Source organism: Nyctereutes procyonoides, unplaced genomic scaffold (genome assembly GCF_905146905.1).
Source record: "Nyctereutes procyonoides isolate TBG_1078 unplaced genomic scaffold, NYPRO_anot_genome, whole genome shotgun sequence".
Taxonomy (NCBI): domain Eukaryota; kingdom Metazoa; phylum Chordata; class Mammalia; order Carnivora; family Canidae; genus Nyctereutes; species Nyctereutes procyonoides.
Genome location: NW_026575160.1, coordinates 32,964,174 through 32,981,167, shown reverse-complemented (window position 1 = coordinate 32,981,167; position 16,994 = coordinate 32,964,174). Strand labels below are relative to the sequence as shown.

Below are 16,994 nucleotides of genomic sequence, written 5' to 3'. Positions count from 1 at the left end.
TGTAAGAACAAGCCTGAGAATCATGCTACCGCCGGGATGGGGAGGCGTCCGCACCACGGCTCGGGAAGCTTCGAGAACTGCCGAGAACTGGCCTTCTGATGAGGAGGAATCAGAGGTCCCTGAGGACTTCTGCACGGGGCAGCGTGCGAGCCGAGCCACGTCTGTGTGATACTAAACCACCGTCGAGGGGGAGCCGTCGAAGGCAGAGAGCAGCACCCGGGGAAGGATTCAGTTGCCACTGTGATAGCCTGAGAGGCACCCATGGCACCTGGGCCCAGACGCCTGCTGCCCTGGTGCGTGCTGCCCAGGGAGAGGGGCCCACCCCGAGCTTTAGCCCCTTCAGCACCCTGGGTGCTTGCAGGAGGAACCTGCCCGGCCGGGCCGCAGCCCTGGCTGGGGCGAAGGCGACCCGCGCAGCTGGCTACACATTGAGGCAGTGGGACACACAGATCAAAACATCATCTCTCGGGCCCTGGAAAGTCAAGACCCTCTACAAATTCTGCCTGCAGGAGACAGAGTAGGATTCAACGTGAAACAGGTCATAGCTCTTGCCGTGAGATTTCATTGCAGGTAACGTTATATTAGATACAGGGGCACCGCACAGTGATTCGACACATGCATATATTGCAAAATGACCACCACAAATATCTAGTTAACATCCAACACCACATAGTCACAGATCTGCGTCTGTGTGTAGTGAGAACGGCTACATTTACTCTCTTAGCAACTTTCAAACATAAAATATGGTGTTACGAACTATAGTCGCCATGCCGTACAGGACAGCCCTAGAGCTTACATCTAACTGGGACTGGGGACCTGGTGGCCACCTTCACCCATTTTGCCCATCCATCCCCCCAGCCCCCCCTCTGGCTGTTCCCCAGAGATTACAGCATCTGCAGAGTAGAAAAATATCTCGAGGAAATATCAAGATAGGGGAAAAAAGGGGCTCCTGGGTGGCTCAGTGGTTGAGAGTCTGCCTTTGGCTCAGGGGAAGATGAAAAATCATAGAGGGGGGATCCCTGGGTGACACAGCAGTTTAGAGCCTGCCTTTGGCCCAGGGCATGATCCTGGAGACCCGGGATCGAGTCCTGCTTCGGGCTCCCTGCATGGAGCCTGCTTCTCCCTCTGCCTGTGTCTCTGCCTCTCTCTCTCTCTCTGTGACTATCATGAATAAATAAATAAAATCTTTAAAAAAAAAAAAAGAAAAGAAAAATCATAGAGGGTATCCAGGAAAATATTAATTAATAATGATTAACTAATTCTAATTAACTAATTAATTCTCCGAGGGAAAGTCGAGTCTCAAAAGGAGGTGATTTAGGGAGGTTTACAATAATTTAAAAATGGAGAGTAGAAAGCAAAGTGGTACAAAAACCAAGAGGCAGTCTCGAAAATGTGGTTAGATGCTCCCAAACTCCTCCCAAATTGAGGGAAATGTCTAAAATATTTCAAGCATCTAAATCTGATAATACACCAGCATAGTAAACACACCCTATCTGGAATCCCCAGACTCCCTTGTAGTTAATCCCCACACTCTGTCACTTGAAAAGTCCCATATGAAACAGTTTGTTTTTGTTTCCTGGAGTCTTTCCTTAAGCTAAATATAATATGAATATTCTTTGTTTTTACAAACGAAGTCTGTCATTCGAAGCGTAGTTTAGTCTATGGCAAAACCAAAAGAATGGCTGATTTCTGAGAGAGACGAGTAAAGGCTCTAATTCTAAAGAAATATGAAGAGAACAATGACCTAAAATAGATTCCAGTTGACCCTTGAACAATGCAGGGGTGACGGGGTGCCAACCCCTGCAGAGTAGAAAATCTGTATGTAACTTTCAACTCCCCCAAAACTTAGCTACTAATAGCCTACTGTTGACCTAAACCACGGGAAGCCAACTAACTCATATTTGGTACGTCCCGTGTATTATACACCAGACTGTTACAATAATGTAAACTAGAGAAGAGAAATATTATTAAGAAAATCATAAGGAGGAGGAAATACATTTATAGGACTGTTCTATAAGAAATCTGTGTGTAAGTGGACCCATATGGTTCCAATCTGCATTGTTTAAGGGCCAACTGTACTTATAAAAGTCAACTTGAGATGAAAACAGTATAGAACATCAACCAAAGCTCTCCAATTTACCTGTGCTTTAGGATCACCTGGAGATTGTAAACTTCTTTTTCTTTTCAATATTTTATTTATTTATTCATGAGAGACACACAGAGAGAGAGGCAGAGACACAGGCAGAGGGAGAAGCAGGCTCCACGCAGGGAGCCCGACGCGGGACTCGATCCCGGGTCCCCAGGATCACGCCCTGGGCCGAAGGCAGGCGCTAAACCGCTGGGCTACCGGGGCTGCCCGATTTTAAACTTCTGATGTCCAGGCCCAAACTCTAGATCCACTCAATCAGAACATCTGGACCTAGAACCTGGGAAGCCGAGTTTAAAACTCTTCAGAGGAGATCCATGGATGGACAAGTATGAGAACCACTGAACTAAAAAGGTCAGAGGCAATCAGTGGCACCTACTGTCTGAAATGAAATATTTTAACCAACCACTGAATTTGGCTATTAATTTTGTAACTGAGGCAAAACTAGGTGACATGTAGGTTTTTGTTGTTTTACAAAAGCCACTCTATGTATCTGCCAGGGGGGAAAAGACTGTAAGATTTTTTTTTTTCCCTTCACACAAAACCGAACAATAGTACAAGATGTTATTTGTAATGTGGTTAAAAAGAATCCGGAGTATTGAAAAATGACGATTTGCTGTACCTTTAAAAGAAGATAAAAGTAGCATAAAGTGCATTTAAAGAAAGAGTTCAGAGCAAGTATCTTCAAAGCTATATGAAGCATTTCCCAGCTTTGGAAAATTTAAATACCCAATCTGGTTTCTATGAAACTTAAAAAGATCAAAAGATTAGAAGGAAGCTAGGCTTGAACGAGAAATGCTGGAGATTTCAGTAAACATCTGGTTACCATTTTCAATGGTAAGCACCAACCCACTTAAGGAAGCAGTTTAGCTTCTTTGGAGTAAAAATGAGACACTGGCTTTTTGTTCTCTTTGCACAGTGGAGGGTAAAGGAAACATCAGTACGGGGAGGTCACTTGAAGCTCAACTTCTATAAATAAGACAGCTTTTTTTCTTTTTTTTTCTCAAAAACTGAAGTAAATTGAACTCAGGTCTCTGTAGTATAAACAACTCAACTGAGTTAGGGTTAAATAAACATTCCTCGAGCTCTAGTGCTCCAATCGGAGAACAAATTCTGTTTGCTCGTAAATACATCAGTAATTCTATAAGCACCGAGGGAAATCACAATCAACCTGAACACACAATTACCGCAGGTCATACTACAACAAAATAGAAGGGGGCAGACCTCTAAGTTTCTTTGATTGAATTTCCTTCCACATCCCCCCACCCCCTCCACCCCCTGGTTTGATTAACCGAAGGCACAGAAGCGCTTCTGATGTCACCCAAAACCTATTACTTGCATAATAAAAAACGTATGTCAAAGGTGTTCTGGGTGAAATACCGACAAGGCGAAACACACTGTGCCTTTTAAATGTGACCTTTACTCTTTTGTCTTCCTGCTAAATAGTCCTACAGCATATTAAACGCAGGAAGGCGGCAGGGGGGCTGGTGTGAGGCTGGAGACAGGAAGGAAAGAGAGGAAGAGGAGCTCATTAGGCTCTCGCATTTTAAAGGATCGGTAAGTAGAAGCATCTGCTATCAACATGCCTACTAGCCAAAGGGGACCACCCTCAGATGTGTCCCCAGACCAATATTTCTGCACCCCTTTGCTCACCGCTCCTCTCTCCTGCCCTTGGACGTGACACTGAAAAGACTGTAAAGGAAAGGGATTCCTAGAGTGATGAGGTTTAGGATCTCGTCTTACTTCCCCTCGTTCTGTGTGTATGAATGTTGGGGTGCCGACCTGAGAAAGACTTGGGTGGTGACTTTACCTCATTCTCCTGAATAAGAAAGCAACTGCCCGGAGCACCCCTGGCTTGATGCCTTTCCAGCAAAACCTCCTGTGCTCTGAGATGGGCTGTTCCCCTGCTGCGTAGCTCGGAGTGATAAAATGTTCATCCTTACACTGGTCCCGGTTATGTCTTCTGGAGTTACTACAGATAAACCTGGTACCCAAGTGTCCCGTTAAACAGTGGGGATACAAAAATATTGGCCCAACTACTTGCAGGGCCTCCCAGAAACATTCTTTGCAATTGGAACCATCTATTTTCTTGTGCCTGCTGCAGATCTGGTTTCGGCGGCAACCGTAGAAATATGCCCTCTTCAAGTATACATAAATAGTTCTCACCCAATGACAAAATATACTACGTGTCAGAGTCTCCCGGACCATATATTACTTAGACTCTACCCTAGAGGCAAGGCAAAAACTTTTGGAAAATATTTATTTAGGTCCCCAAATATTCCCTTTTAGGCCACTACTCCATTCATTCTATGGACTAAAACAATGATTTACTAAATAGGACCTGGATGATTTGAAAGAGAGTAATTCAACGGTGGATCTCTCTCTTTTCTGTAGAGAAGGTGTATGTCATAAAATTCCTGGGTCGTTTGATACATTTTTCCAAAGCAAGAGGTTGGAAGAACATAAATGCGAATATCTTACACTATACTAAGCAAAGAAGTAGAGAGAATAATGTAGAGGACACAAACGAGATCTAGCTCACAAGCGGGGGGCGGGGGGGGGGGGTTTGACCCTAATGCTTTCTGTGTTCACAAGCCACAAAAGCTATTTGCTTACTTTTACAAATCCTTTATTGGAGAGGTTTTTTGTTGTGTTTTGTTTTGTTTGTGTGTTTTTGTTTTTGTTTTTAGGTAATGCTATGCATTTCATCGTTTTATGGAATATTAAACCCTCAGTGAATCAGTCATCACCTCTAAGCAGATACCTCACAAATCCTTTCTTCAGTTTTTGCTAAATACACTTATATGAAAAGCTTATGGCACCTGAGACCAGAGAGGCCTAGAACTAAACTCATCCGTCCTCCTCCAATACCACCAGACAGTAACGCTGGTAAGTGAGACCGAGGAGCCTTAACAGGAAAAGAAGAGAAGAACTCTGAAAAATGGTCACAAGCACTTAAAGCCTCAACAGGTACCATCAGCCCAGATACTACTGTATTTGCAGTTGCGTTATTTTTATAGAAGAGCAAATCCGAGCACGGGTAGCGTATCCATGTACCTCTAATGCCATGTAAAAATAAAAGGTTTATCAATTAAGTTTTAATGTGAATTCTCTGAGATAGTTCACTAAGGGGCTCAAATAACTGGTACACTATGTTATCTTCATTTATTCACGCATTCGACTGTATTCCATCAATACTCATAAATATTCCCTGGGTGCCTCTAGGTAGAGGGCAGGGTTTTAAGTGGTGGGCACAACGGACATGGTGCCTGACCTCAAGGAGCTTACAGACTTGCTTTCTTAATGAGAGGTCTCTCCCAAGGGAATGGTCCAGGAGACTATGTGTTGGAATTTCAGGAGATTTACAGCCCAGACCTTTCAATGAGAACACGTGGGTTGATAAAGAACGGCCTTGAAAACACCTGTCACGTTCGTTTATCACAAAATATCCAGCAGTAGCACCTCCACGTTCTTCACATAGAACCCATTTTCAGTGAACCTCCCCAGAAAGGAATCTCCATCATCCTTCTGCAATTAGCTCTAGACGGTAGTAAGGACATTATCTCCCGTTCCTGGAGGGCCCCCAACGTGGCCTTGGTGGAGCAATCCAGCACAATCAATTCCCAAAGAGAAAACAAGGACTTTGAGAGGTTAAGTAACTTGTCGAAGGTTATATAACTAACCATTAAAGGTAACACTAGACCTCACCTCGGGGTTGATCTTACTCCAAAGTGTTTTCTTTTTAATTACCCCCAGTCTACTACCTCCCCCAAGAAAGCAATTACTGTAGTTAAGCTCTTCTTTCTTACGGACAATTTAAATCTCAACCTCCTTATTGCTTCTTCTTGAATACAAATAAGCTAAAGAAAGAAAACTGAAACACGCTTTCCGTCACAAAAGTTAAGACTGGGCTGCAGTAGTTGCTTCTTTTCCATACAAGCCCCAGAAACAGCTTTTGGCAAGTGGCCACTATAAATAAACCTTCAAAATTAGACTAAATTTCAAACGGTACATGGGTGTGTTGGACATTTTTGAGAGTGTAGGTGAATGTAAATAAAAATATAAGAGGATAGAAAACTATTAGATGATGATGAACAGAGAAGGAAATGGGCTTTTTCTTCTCTAATATGTTTTCCACAACATTAAGTAGTGATCTGTATCTCTCGCTCTATTAACTATATCTTTTAATAGTGCTTCCCAAGAACACAGTTAGATAAATTACAGTGTCCTTATGGGGTGGGGGTGGGGGAAGCCATGAAGCAGCAGCATCTAAAACTTCATTCTCTAGAACACAATATATCAAGTTTAATATCAACACAAATATCGATAAGCACTATCCCCATATTAACTCTAGCCCTTCCTAGAAATGCCTTTGCTCTACTGTGCTGTACTATTACAGTCTCCGCTCACGCCGGAAGGTTGCTATATGAACCAAAATATGACATCCACTTCATTTGCAGTACAAACACTGCTCTGGTTCTGGACCTATTACATAACTTAGGCTCATCTACTTAGTAATCCCTTCAAGAAATGTGTTTTAAATGTACTACTTGGGTGTGTTAGGGGAAGGAACATAGTGTTCCCTTCTTTCTGAGAGTAAAATTTCTATTCTTTCCCTTGTTGTTCTTGGAATTTGAAGGCCCAAACCAAGATTAAGCTTAAATTAGGATAACTAAGAGGAATATCCAGCCTGAGCCCTAATTTTATTTTTATATGTTTTATTATAAACCAGCAAATCCTTTGTGAATGAGGTTTGGTAAAAGTCAAAAACTATCTCAGCCCTAGAATTTAACCATCAGCTTGGTTTGGGATCAAATAACGTAGAATTAGTCTAGATACATGGGTCAGCAAACTCCTTCTGTGAAGGGCCCAATAGATGCTTTAGGCTTTAAGAGCCATATAGTCTCTGTTCCAACTCCTCAGCTCTGCTACGGTAAAACGAAGCAGGCAAAGGCCTATGAAAACAAACATGTGGCTGTATTCCAACAAAACTTTGTTTACAGAAACAGGCATTGGGCCAGATTTGGCCAGGGGACCATAGTTTGCCAACCTCTGGCAAGAAAATCGATATGGTCTTCCACTTTTGTGTTTCTTGGGGAATAAAAAAAATCCATGGGAAACCCCTGTGGGGGGTTTCTTGTTTTTCTACAAAAACAAGAGCAATTTGAAACCCTAAGAGTGACCGATTCTGTGGCAGATTGGCAACTGTATTTCACAGGGATTATTATATTTAATTTGGAAGTGCAAGGTGCATGCAGAAGGGAACGGAAGACTGATAAATAGGTACTACTCTTCAAGTACACAGAAATAATTCTCATCCAAAGATACAACCTGCTGAGACAGAGCCTCACAGACCCATACGACTTGGATGTTACCGTGGGAGTAGACTAAGAATTTTTGGAAGACATCTACTCTCTTTTAGGCGACTACGCTATTCCGCGATTTAGTAAAGAGTAGCTAGATACCAGGAAGGGCAATAATGGGTTGGTGCTTCTATCTTTTCCTTTAGAGAATTATATGTTCTTATAAACGGAGGGACATGAGATATATTTTTCCAAAGCAAGAAGAGTCTGAAGGACCACAAAGTATATATGTTTTACACGTTGCCAAGTTTTAAATCTGTAAGGACAATTGTCCGCTTGCTGTTTTCAAAATCAGACTAAAGATGAAATGCCTGTAAATACCTATACAGTTAACACTTGAGAAGTACGATGGCATTGCAGCGAGTAGACTTTTGCATTGTTTTAGTCACAAAACTAACTCTAAAGATGGCTATTTCTTGAACCCACGGTCTGTCTCTTAGGATAGTGCACCCCAGTGGGCTACCCATCAGAATCCCATGTGTCTGTTTTTGCCATATAAATTTCTGGGCCCTGCTCCCAGACTGTTGAATCAAAAAATAGTGGCTGGGCTTTACTTTGTCTCCTCCCAGAACTCTGATGGGGCGGACAAAGTCATTAAATTCTCACCACAGATTATCATGAAGTAATATCATTTACTGCCTTTAACAGAAAAGAGAGCCGGAGCTCGAAGAACCTCACTCGCTTAAAGTCGCCTATTCGCAGCCATACTGTCTTTCCGGGGAGAGCCACCGACTTCTGTTATGCCACCAGAATGGGATTAACCAGGAAAAAAACATAATGCCCACATTCTAACTTAGAACCTGAGACTGCTTACCTTTCCTTTCAATAAATGTTTACTGGATAAGTAGTAGGGAAACCGAATAGAATATAAAGCCCAAACGTTACTCTACAAAAAACAAAAACAAAACAAAAAACAAAACAAAACAAAAAAAAAAAAAAACAAAAACACAAAAACAAAACAAAACCCAAAAAACAGATTATACTTAATAGTGGAATGTTGCCTGGTTAGGATGCTTTTATTTTTTCTAATTTTTATCCATTTCTGGCCTTAAAGGTTTAAAAAAGAAGAAAAAAAAAAGTTGCTCCAAGCTGGAAAGCGGCCACCTGTGCTTCAAACACTGGCACAGAAAGAGGCCAGCAGAGGTGAATGGGCTCAAATCAGAAGAGGCGAGAAAAGAAGGAAAAAACAGGTAGGATAGGGAAGGGTTTTTTTTAATATTTATTTTCCTACGACCAAGCGTGTATTTTACAAATGTGTCAAATCTGTACCTGGCTGGGCACTTAGTACCTATTTTATTTTTGATGTCATGGTTTCAAATTTCAGTTCAGCCAAGAGCAGAAACTGCAATGATAAAGATAGGAGGGCTGAGTCTCCAGATTATTCTGAATTGCTTCCACATCCCCCAAGATGCTCAATATGGAGAAATTAAGTTTAAATGAGCAAACACAGCATCATACTTTCTGCTGCTGTACATATAGTAAAATAAGCATGAGGTGAACATGTGAAACTAAAGAAAAATGAATCAAATCTTTAGAAAATATTTTTACAGTGGGTGCCTCAATTCAAACATAACGTATAGATTAAATCTGTGGCCATGGAAAATAAGCTGCAATAAAAATGTGATTTTTTTTTCCCCTATATGTTAGAAAATCCAGGAAATGTTAGATTATGGTCACAGAACTTTTTTAAATTTCAGGTATTTGAGGTTTCCCTCACAACGAAAACTACAAAATGAGATGAAAAACCAAAAGTCCGTTTTCCATTCTAGTGAAATTGCTACCCTTTCTTGAGGCCTTCCCCAGGAATAATATCTTATTAGCCTGAGTCAAAGAAACCAAGAAAGAATTAGGAAGTGGATGTTTTGCAAGCTGAGGGAATATGGGGCAGGAGAGCCAAATCAGCATTTACACTGACACATGTGGTGACACCATCTCGGTATCTAATTTGGCCGCCAGATTTTATTGCCCCCAGGCTGTCTTCGCACTTCCTTGGTATTTGGGAGCAGCAAAGTCATCCTCCTTTTTCTTGTAAAACTGACCCAAGGACATCAAGGGAGAGAGCAGCCATAGTCCTTCTAAATTGCAACTGGACGAAGTTGAAAATTGAAACCGAATTGAAGCTCAGAGGCACCGAAGGCCGTAGAGCCCCTCCTGAGCCCCTCCGCGGTCAGGAGCAGCATCGGGGAGGGAGAGCAGCAGCTTCCCGGGTAGTGGTGGGTCACCCCGGCTGCTGTTTTGCACGACTTTAGGTGCACAGCTCACCGGGTGCAGGCGGGGTTATACCATCACCTACCTCAGTGAGGGGCTAAAATGGGATGGGAGGGAGACCACACGTTTTATATCTTTCCCTAACACTATGAATGGTTTCCTGACAATATCATTGGTGGATCTTCTAGAACTCTCAATCGGTCCTTCCTCATAGGACCAACCACAATGAAGTCTGTAAAATTCCTTTTCAGCCCCCTTTGATATTCTAGAGCTTTCCCTTTCCTTTTTGCTTTTAATCCTGTGCTTCCAGGAGCCCAGGGCAGATTCCCATACTACTCCTAGGGGATAGGGATCAGCGAATGGCATTCCTGAAGACCTGTCCTGATGGCCCATACTCTGCACCTTTTTAGGACCTTTCTTTGCATTGAAGTGTACTTTCTGGGCCCTGTCGTCCAAAAACTGTGCTAAGTAGCTTATGACTTTACAGCCAGTGTGATAAGGGGAACAAGGTGAAGGGGGATGGTGGCTAACTGTTCCCCTAACCTCATTGATTCATCGGCACATGGAAGCACTTTAAAAAAAAAAATATTTTTCTGATTTTATTTACATTCACTTAATTAACATGCAGTGTATTCCTGGCTTCAGAGGTAGAGGGCGGTGATTCACCAGTCTTATACGACGCCCAAAGCTCATTACATCCCGTGCCCTCCTTCATGCCCATCACCCAGTTACCCCGTCCCCCACCCCCCGCGCCTCCAGGGACCCTCGGTTTGTCTCCTATGATTAAGAGTCTCTCATGCTTTGGCTTCCTCTCTGATTTCGTCCTGTTTTGAGCAAGGTGGAGTGTATCTGTCACATGGTGAGTAGCTCAGGAAATGTTAGCTGTTATTGTTACTGCCCTTTCTGACCCTCATCATCTACTCAACTTTCTTTTCAAATATCTTGTTTAAAAACTTGTCTTTTATTTCTCACTCCAAATGATAGAAATAAAAGTACTTGACTAGTAATAGTGTGTGTGATAAATATCCATGCTTCTCTCGCATTTTAGAGCCAATCTGTGAATCACATTTAAGCTGGCTTCTCGAAACAATTTCCAGCACATTCTACTTGCAGTCAGATGAAGTGGCAATTTTCTTAAAATATGGAGCAGTTTGGTGCTGGGCAGACATGTATTCAGGCTCATAAACATAAACATTTTTTATGTGGCATTTAAATATGAACTATGCAACTCCAACATGCTACAAAAATATAAACAAAATAATTTCAGGAACAAAGAAATATAGCTGAAGAAAAATTGAGAGGAAGTAAAAAAGGAGCCAAGTTTTCTTTGACGCAGGAAAGTTGGTCATGGATACAGATTTGCTTGTATAGATTTCTTGAGGGAAAGAATGTGGCACGTTCTGGAAATTGTTTAACATTATACATCAAGCAACTTTGGTGTTTGCTTCTTATTCTGACCTTTTTCTAGCAGCCTCGGCCCAAGGCCAGCCTCGAGCCTTTCTTCAGCGATGACAACCGTGTAGCGATGCTGAGTGAGAATGTGCTGGTGGAGCCGAAGCTCGGTTTCACTGAAGGAAGAAGGCCTGTAGAGTAGGGCCCTTCGGTCATGGCCGCCAAAGTGGGTCTCCATTGACTTCTGGATCTACAAAAAAAAAAAAGAGAGAGAGAGACAGAAAGAGAGAGAAAGGAGGCATAAAAATTCAAGAGGAAGAAGTTGCACGCTTCCCTTGAAGGACATCATTAATGCAAATCAAGGGCCGTTCAGAAAGCTGTCCTGTCAGTGTCTCTGGAAATGAAAGACAGATCCCCTGAAAGGCTGGCAAGGACAAAGGTGACCTCGTATGCAAGAAGTGAAGGTGAATTGAATTTTTCTCACTATTACAGAGAGATGAGAATTTTAGGCCGTTAAAATATAGAGCTCCTGGAGGAATACTGTTATGCTGAAATACAGAGCTCAACCCTAGCTGAAAATATAAATTAACAGCAACGCCTTTCATCTGCATTGTGCTTCTATAAAATACTTCCAGCTGCATTACCTTTAACAGTGCTTTTTAGGTAAACACAGGAGAGGAAATGGATGCAGAGAGGATGGATTTTGTGCTGGCAGGACATGTTGAGGAATGGGGAGAGCTGAGAAGCACGCTCAGAGCTCCCTGGAGATGGACAATGCTGCTGCGTCCCTCAAGCAGAATGCACCAAAACTGGCACCCGGCTCAGTGTGGCAGGGCGGACCCTGCCCCAGAAGGGGGGCATCGTAATTTCAGGTTCTTCCTTCCATGGCTTATTGATCCTCCAAATAAATATTCTTCTTTCTCACAAGGATGTTTGAAATTCCACTAACAAAAAGGAATTTCCCAACTGGCAAGTAGAAACAATGCTGAAATCTGAGTTCATCATAAGGCATAATGGCAGACATTGGGTATTTTCCTAAAAACTTGAGAATAAACCTTGATAAAGTAGATAACTTTTTTTTTGTTACTGGAAGGAGTGATGATATCCGGGTGACAGCAAAGACTTGGAGGGGCCGAAGAAAATGAGACAAAGGAGTTGGGGGAGGACGATGAGGGAGAAGAGATAAAAACAAAACAAAACTGGGATCCAAGTTACTCATAGGGCACCTCTGAGTCAAAGCGTCCACTCTGTGGATCTAAAACATAGGGAACCACGTCTTTTCACTACTTGAATGTCTTCCTGACTTCCCACGACCCATAGACTCCATTTCCAATCTTCATCAAGGAACACAAGGCTATTCAGACTTAATCCTTGTCTTTCTTCTCTGGTCATAGCACATCCTTAATGCTCTCCATTCCGGACCCCACCCTGTTCTTTCATTTGCCCACCACTGTGCCTTCTACCTAAAATTCCTTCCCCCCTCTCCATTTCTCCATTCGTCCATCTGGCTAGCTCCAAATCAAACATCACCTCTTTGGGAAAGTTTTCCCTGAAATACACCCTTCCCTCGGCACTTCCGAGAGGAAGAGTGCATCTCTGCCCGATGCGAGCTCCGTAACAGGCGGTGTACACGTACACACAGCACATGTTCGATGAATGAAGATACCCACTATATTAAGGAGTCAGGGTGCCCCATCAAGATCTTTGACGATCTTTGATCAAGATCTTTGATATCTTTGATGATATGTGTGGAGAGAAAGAAGGTATAGACTTAGACTATAAACTCTCTGAGGGCAGGAACCGTATCCCATCTGTCACTGCACACAAACTATTGCCATCTGCGAATGAACAGACAAAGCGAGTGATGGTAGGAGAACACAAACTCTGGAGAGCCTGCTGGGCTCGAATCCCCCAGGGTCTACCAGCGTTCTTTGTGTGACCTTGGCTGATACTTTCCTCCTTAGGGTGCAGAGAAGACTAAAGAGTTCGTGTCTGTGATGGGCTTAGGACTGTGCCTGGTATATGGGAAATAATATGTATGTGGGTTTTTTTTTAAGATTTATTTATTTATCTGAGAGTGACAGCACACGCACAAGTGGGGCAGGGGCAGAGGGAGCGAAGCTCAAGCAGATGCCCCGCTGAGCAGGGAGCCCAACCCGGGGTTGGATCTCAGGACCCTGAGATTACGAGCTGAGCTGAAACCACAAGTTAAACGCTTAGCTGGTGGAGCCACCCAGGTGCCCCTATATATGTGCTTTTTAAGTAATAACATGAAGAGCAAAGAGTCAGAAAAACTGCTTTCTGAGCCTGAGCCCTGCCTGGCATGTGGTGACACAGGTGTTTAACACGCGTGCGGTGGACTTAATAGAAAGGAATAGAACACGAGCTAATCGCACCTCCCCTGCGTGGTACTTCGGACAAGCATGATTAATTAAGTATCTTCCCTTCTTAAAGGATGCTGTGTTTTATCAATAACGAAGCTATTTATTGATTGATAATGAAACTATTTAGAATCAAAAATTCAACTGCGAACTGGGACATGATTCCTCAGCTAATATCATTGCTTGTCATGGTAAATTTTGGAAGAAGGAGTATTTGAAGCCAGAAACAGGTGGGGCCTTTGTACGCAGGAGTCAGAGGGCACCGCTCGCCCACAGGAGGCCAAAACAAACAAACATGCATGGAGGTGCAAGGGGAAGACAGATGCTTCCAAATATATCGGTGTCACTCAGGCAAAATGCACAGTGCCCAGAACTCCCTTCTCACATTATTTTCTTTCGTAATCACAGGATGCTCCTCTCTATTACAGCTGGCTCAGGATAGCAGTGATTTCACACGGGGAGAGTGTATTTTCAAACTTGATGTTATTACTATTTTGAAAAATCCATCCCCCCCTCTCCCCCCGGCCAGGGTCAGCTTAAGCAAGAGCAACATAGCTCTCGGCAGTGTAGCGGACACGGAGCTTATGGTAAATAAAGTATAATTACTGCCATATTTTATAATAACCTTTATAACAGACTGACATTTTAACTCGCATCTCAGGCTACAGAGAATAATGGGAAGTGAGCTTGTCAGTCAAATTATGTCGTGTTATCCTGTAATACAAACTGCTCCTGTCCTTGTCATATTTATAACTCACTGTATCAGCAAAATGGCCCAATACCAAGGGGCAAGAACACTTCTGACTGGTTTAACAACAGGTGCACACACCGCATACGTGAAGTAAAAACTACATGAATAACTATGTCAACCACACTAACGCATGCAGGATCCCCAAATGCCAGGAGCGGCGCTCTGGGAAATGAGAGCTCTTGATTACCCCTACAATTTTGAAGATATATTTTTAGTGGAAGGGTTCAACCTGGCCAAGTCTACAACTCGGGACTCGCAGCCCCACTGAGAAGACCTTGGGAAAGAATGAGCGTTACCGGGTGTTAACCCTCTCTCCCTCCTTCTAGATGGACCTGAAAAATCATCCCTCGGAAATCACGTTGCCAGACTACATCAAAGTTATTTTAATTTTTTAAAACATTTTATTTTTTTTTATTTGACATATGAGGGAGGAGCAAAGAGAGAGAGAGAGAGAGAGAGAGAGAGACGGGGGGGCGGTTCCCAGACCATCCTCAGCACGGAGCCCGACACGAGGTTCGATCTCACGACCTAGATGCTTAACCGACTCTTGATTTCAGCTCAGGTCGTGATCTCAGGGTCATGAGATGGAGCCCCACATCAGGCTCCCTACTCATCTGCTTGGGATTCCCACCCTCTCCCTCTGCCCCCGCCATTTGCCCTCTGTCTCTGTCTCTCCTGTTTTCTCTCTATATAATAAATCAATCTTAAAAAAACATGAACACATTATTTTAATTGGAAAGACTTCAAAGTCTGAGACCTTTATACCACGTTAGCTAAAGCAAAGGACAGAGCGCCGAAATAAACAACCTGAAGTGTTAGGTGCAGCCACACGGAGGAAGAACAGAGGCCCAGGGACCAGAAATCGGGATTTGAATCCTGACTCTGCCACTTGCTTGCTCTGTCCACTGGGGATAGTTGTGTTCTCTCTCTGCGTCAGAGTTTTCTCATACGTACGGTTGAAGTAACAAACTCTACCTTGTTATAACCTGAAGTTAGGTGGGGAATTAAATTAATTGCTATACAAAAGTGTCCAACGCAGTGCCCCAATAATAAATGATGGCAACTATTAATAAAATTGAATAATAACATATTATAACTTTGCGTTTCCATTAAGGGTTCTATAAGCATTAGGGGCGCCGGGGTAGCGCAGTCGGTTCAGTGTCCGGCTCTTAGTGTCAGCTCAGGCCTGACCTCAGGGTTGTAAGATCGATCCCTGCACTGGGTTCTGTGCTCGGCATGGAGTCTTCTTGGGACTTTCTCCCAACCCCTCTACCCCTCCTCCCTGCATTCTCTCTCTCCCCTTTTTTTTTTTTAATTTTTATTTATTTATGATAGTCAGAGATAGAGAGAGGCAGAGACATAGGCAGAGGGAGAAGCAGGCTCCATGCACCGGGAGCCTGACATGGGATTAGATCCCGGATCTCCAGGATCGCGCCCTGGGCCAAAGGCAGGCGCTAAACCGCTGCGCCACCCAGGGATCCCATCTCTCTCTCTCTAAACAAATATTTTTTAAGATCCTATAAGCTTTACAATTACTATAGTTTGACCTCTGTCATAAAAAGCATTTCTGCAATAAACTATGTTTCCATATATCTTGATATATGTTTTTCTCTATATGACTTGTCACCTTTTAATGAAAAAATATAATCTATTTCTACATTATGTTTATTGTCTATCTCTCTACACCATAAAAGGAGGTAAACGAAACCATATTTTTTGTCTCTTTTGTTCACTTTTGTTTCCCTAACCTTAGAATATTACTGGGCATGTAAGGGGCACATAATAAATATTCCTTGAATGAATGAACACAAACATTTTTCTTTTCAATATGTATGTCTTAGTTATAAATACTACCATGGAAGATTGGGAACAGAAAGTGGTGAACATTTGGATTAAGAAACATATCTCAGCAGAATTTCAAATAGGAGCAAGAATGACAAAAATAGGATTAAATGTTTGAAAAAAGTAATCAATTTTTAGTAAAAAAAAAAAAATCAAATAAAGACCTATATTATAAAAGTATTGTATTTCTCAATTACTTATAGTATTAAAAAAATCTTCACTAAGACTCACCACAAAAGCAAGAAATAGAGCTTTTTAAAATATAGTAGGGATGAAAAATAATTTTTTTTCACATAGCAGGAACGTTTTTTTCTAGATTTATTAAAGTAGCCATGTATTCATGACACCTTCTGAGGCCCAAATACAAATCATATGGTAGACCTTGGATGTGTGTTATATATAACTAAAACTCAAATTGCCCTGTGGTCTAGATCTTTGACATTTTAGAAATATTGCCGAGTCCATCATAGTGAATTATGTTTTAATTTTTCTGTTATAAGAATAAAATAGGGATTTTTTTTTTTTTACCCATTGGTGAAATCTATACTTATTTTAGAGAATTCAAGAAATAAAATGGAGTTTTCCTGGATGCATACCCTACACATCTCCCACTGAAAATATATTTATAATTGTAGGACACAGACCACAGGTCCCATGGGTATGCAAGCAGAGCCCCACGAGAATGTTCCTCACCTAAATGAATCTTTAGTTAACCTCTCTCTTTATCTCACAACTGACTCAACTGGCTCTCAAGTCCATCAGGGAAGGAACACGCACTTCTCAGACCTACTCCATGACAACGAGCACAATCTTGATTTCACTCCCAAACGGCACCTCGGGGCTCCTGGCTGTCCCATGAACATCCCATGGAAGGCACGTTTGCTCACCTGTGCCTCTGCGTAAGTTTTAAG

The 16,994-nt window shown here is 42.4% G+C and overlaps 1 protein-coding gene across 1 annotated transcript in view; it reads right to left on the bottom strand.

Annotated features, from left to right (window-relative positions):
* CPED1 (cadherin like and PC-esterase domain containing 1) overlaps positions 1 to 16,994 on the bottom strand; it is a 263,155-nt gene that overhangs the window by 225,715 nt on the left and 20,446 nt on the right. The window contains exon 2 of the mRNA XM_055314580.1: positions 11,176 to 11,359. Coding sequence (XP_055170555.1) covers positions 11,176 to 11,359 — 184 coding nt within the window. The remainder of the gene's footprint in view (positions 1 to 11,175; positions 11,360 to 16,994) is intronic.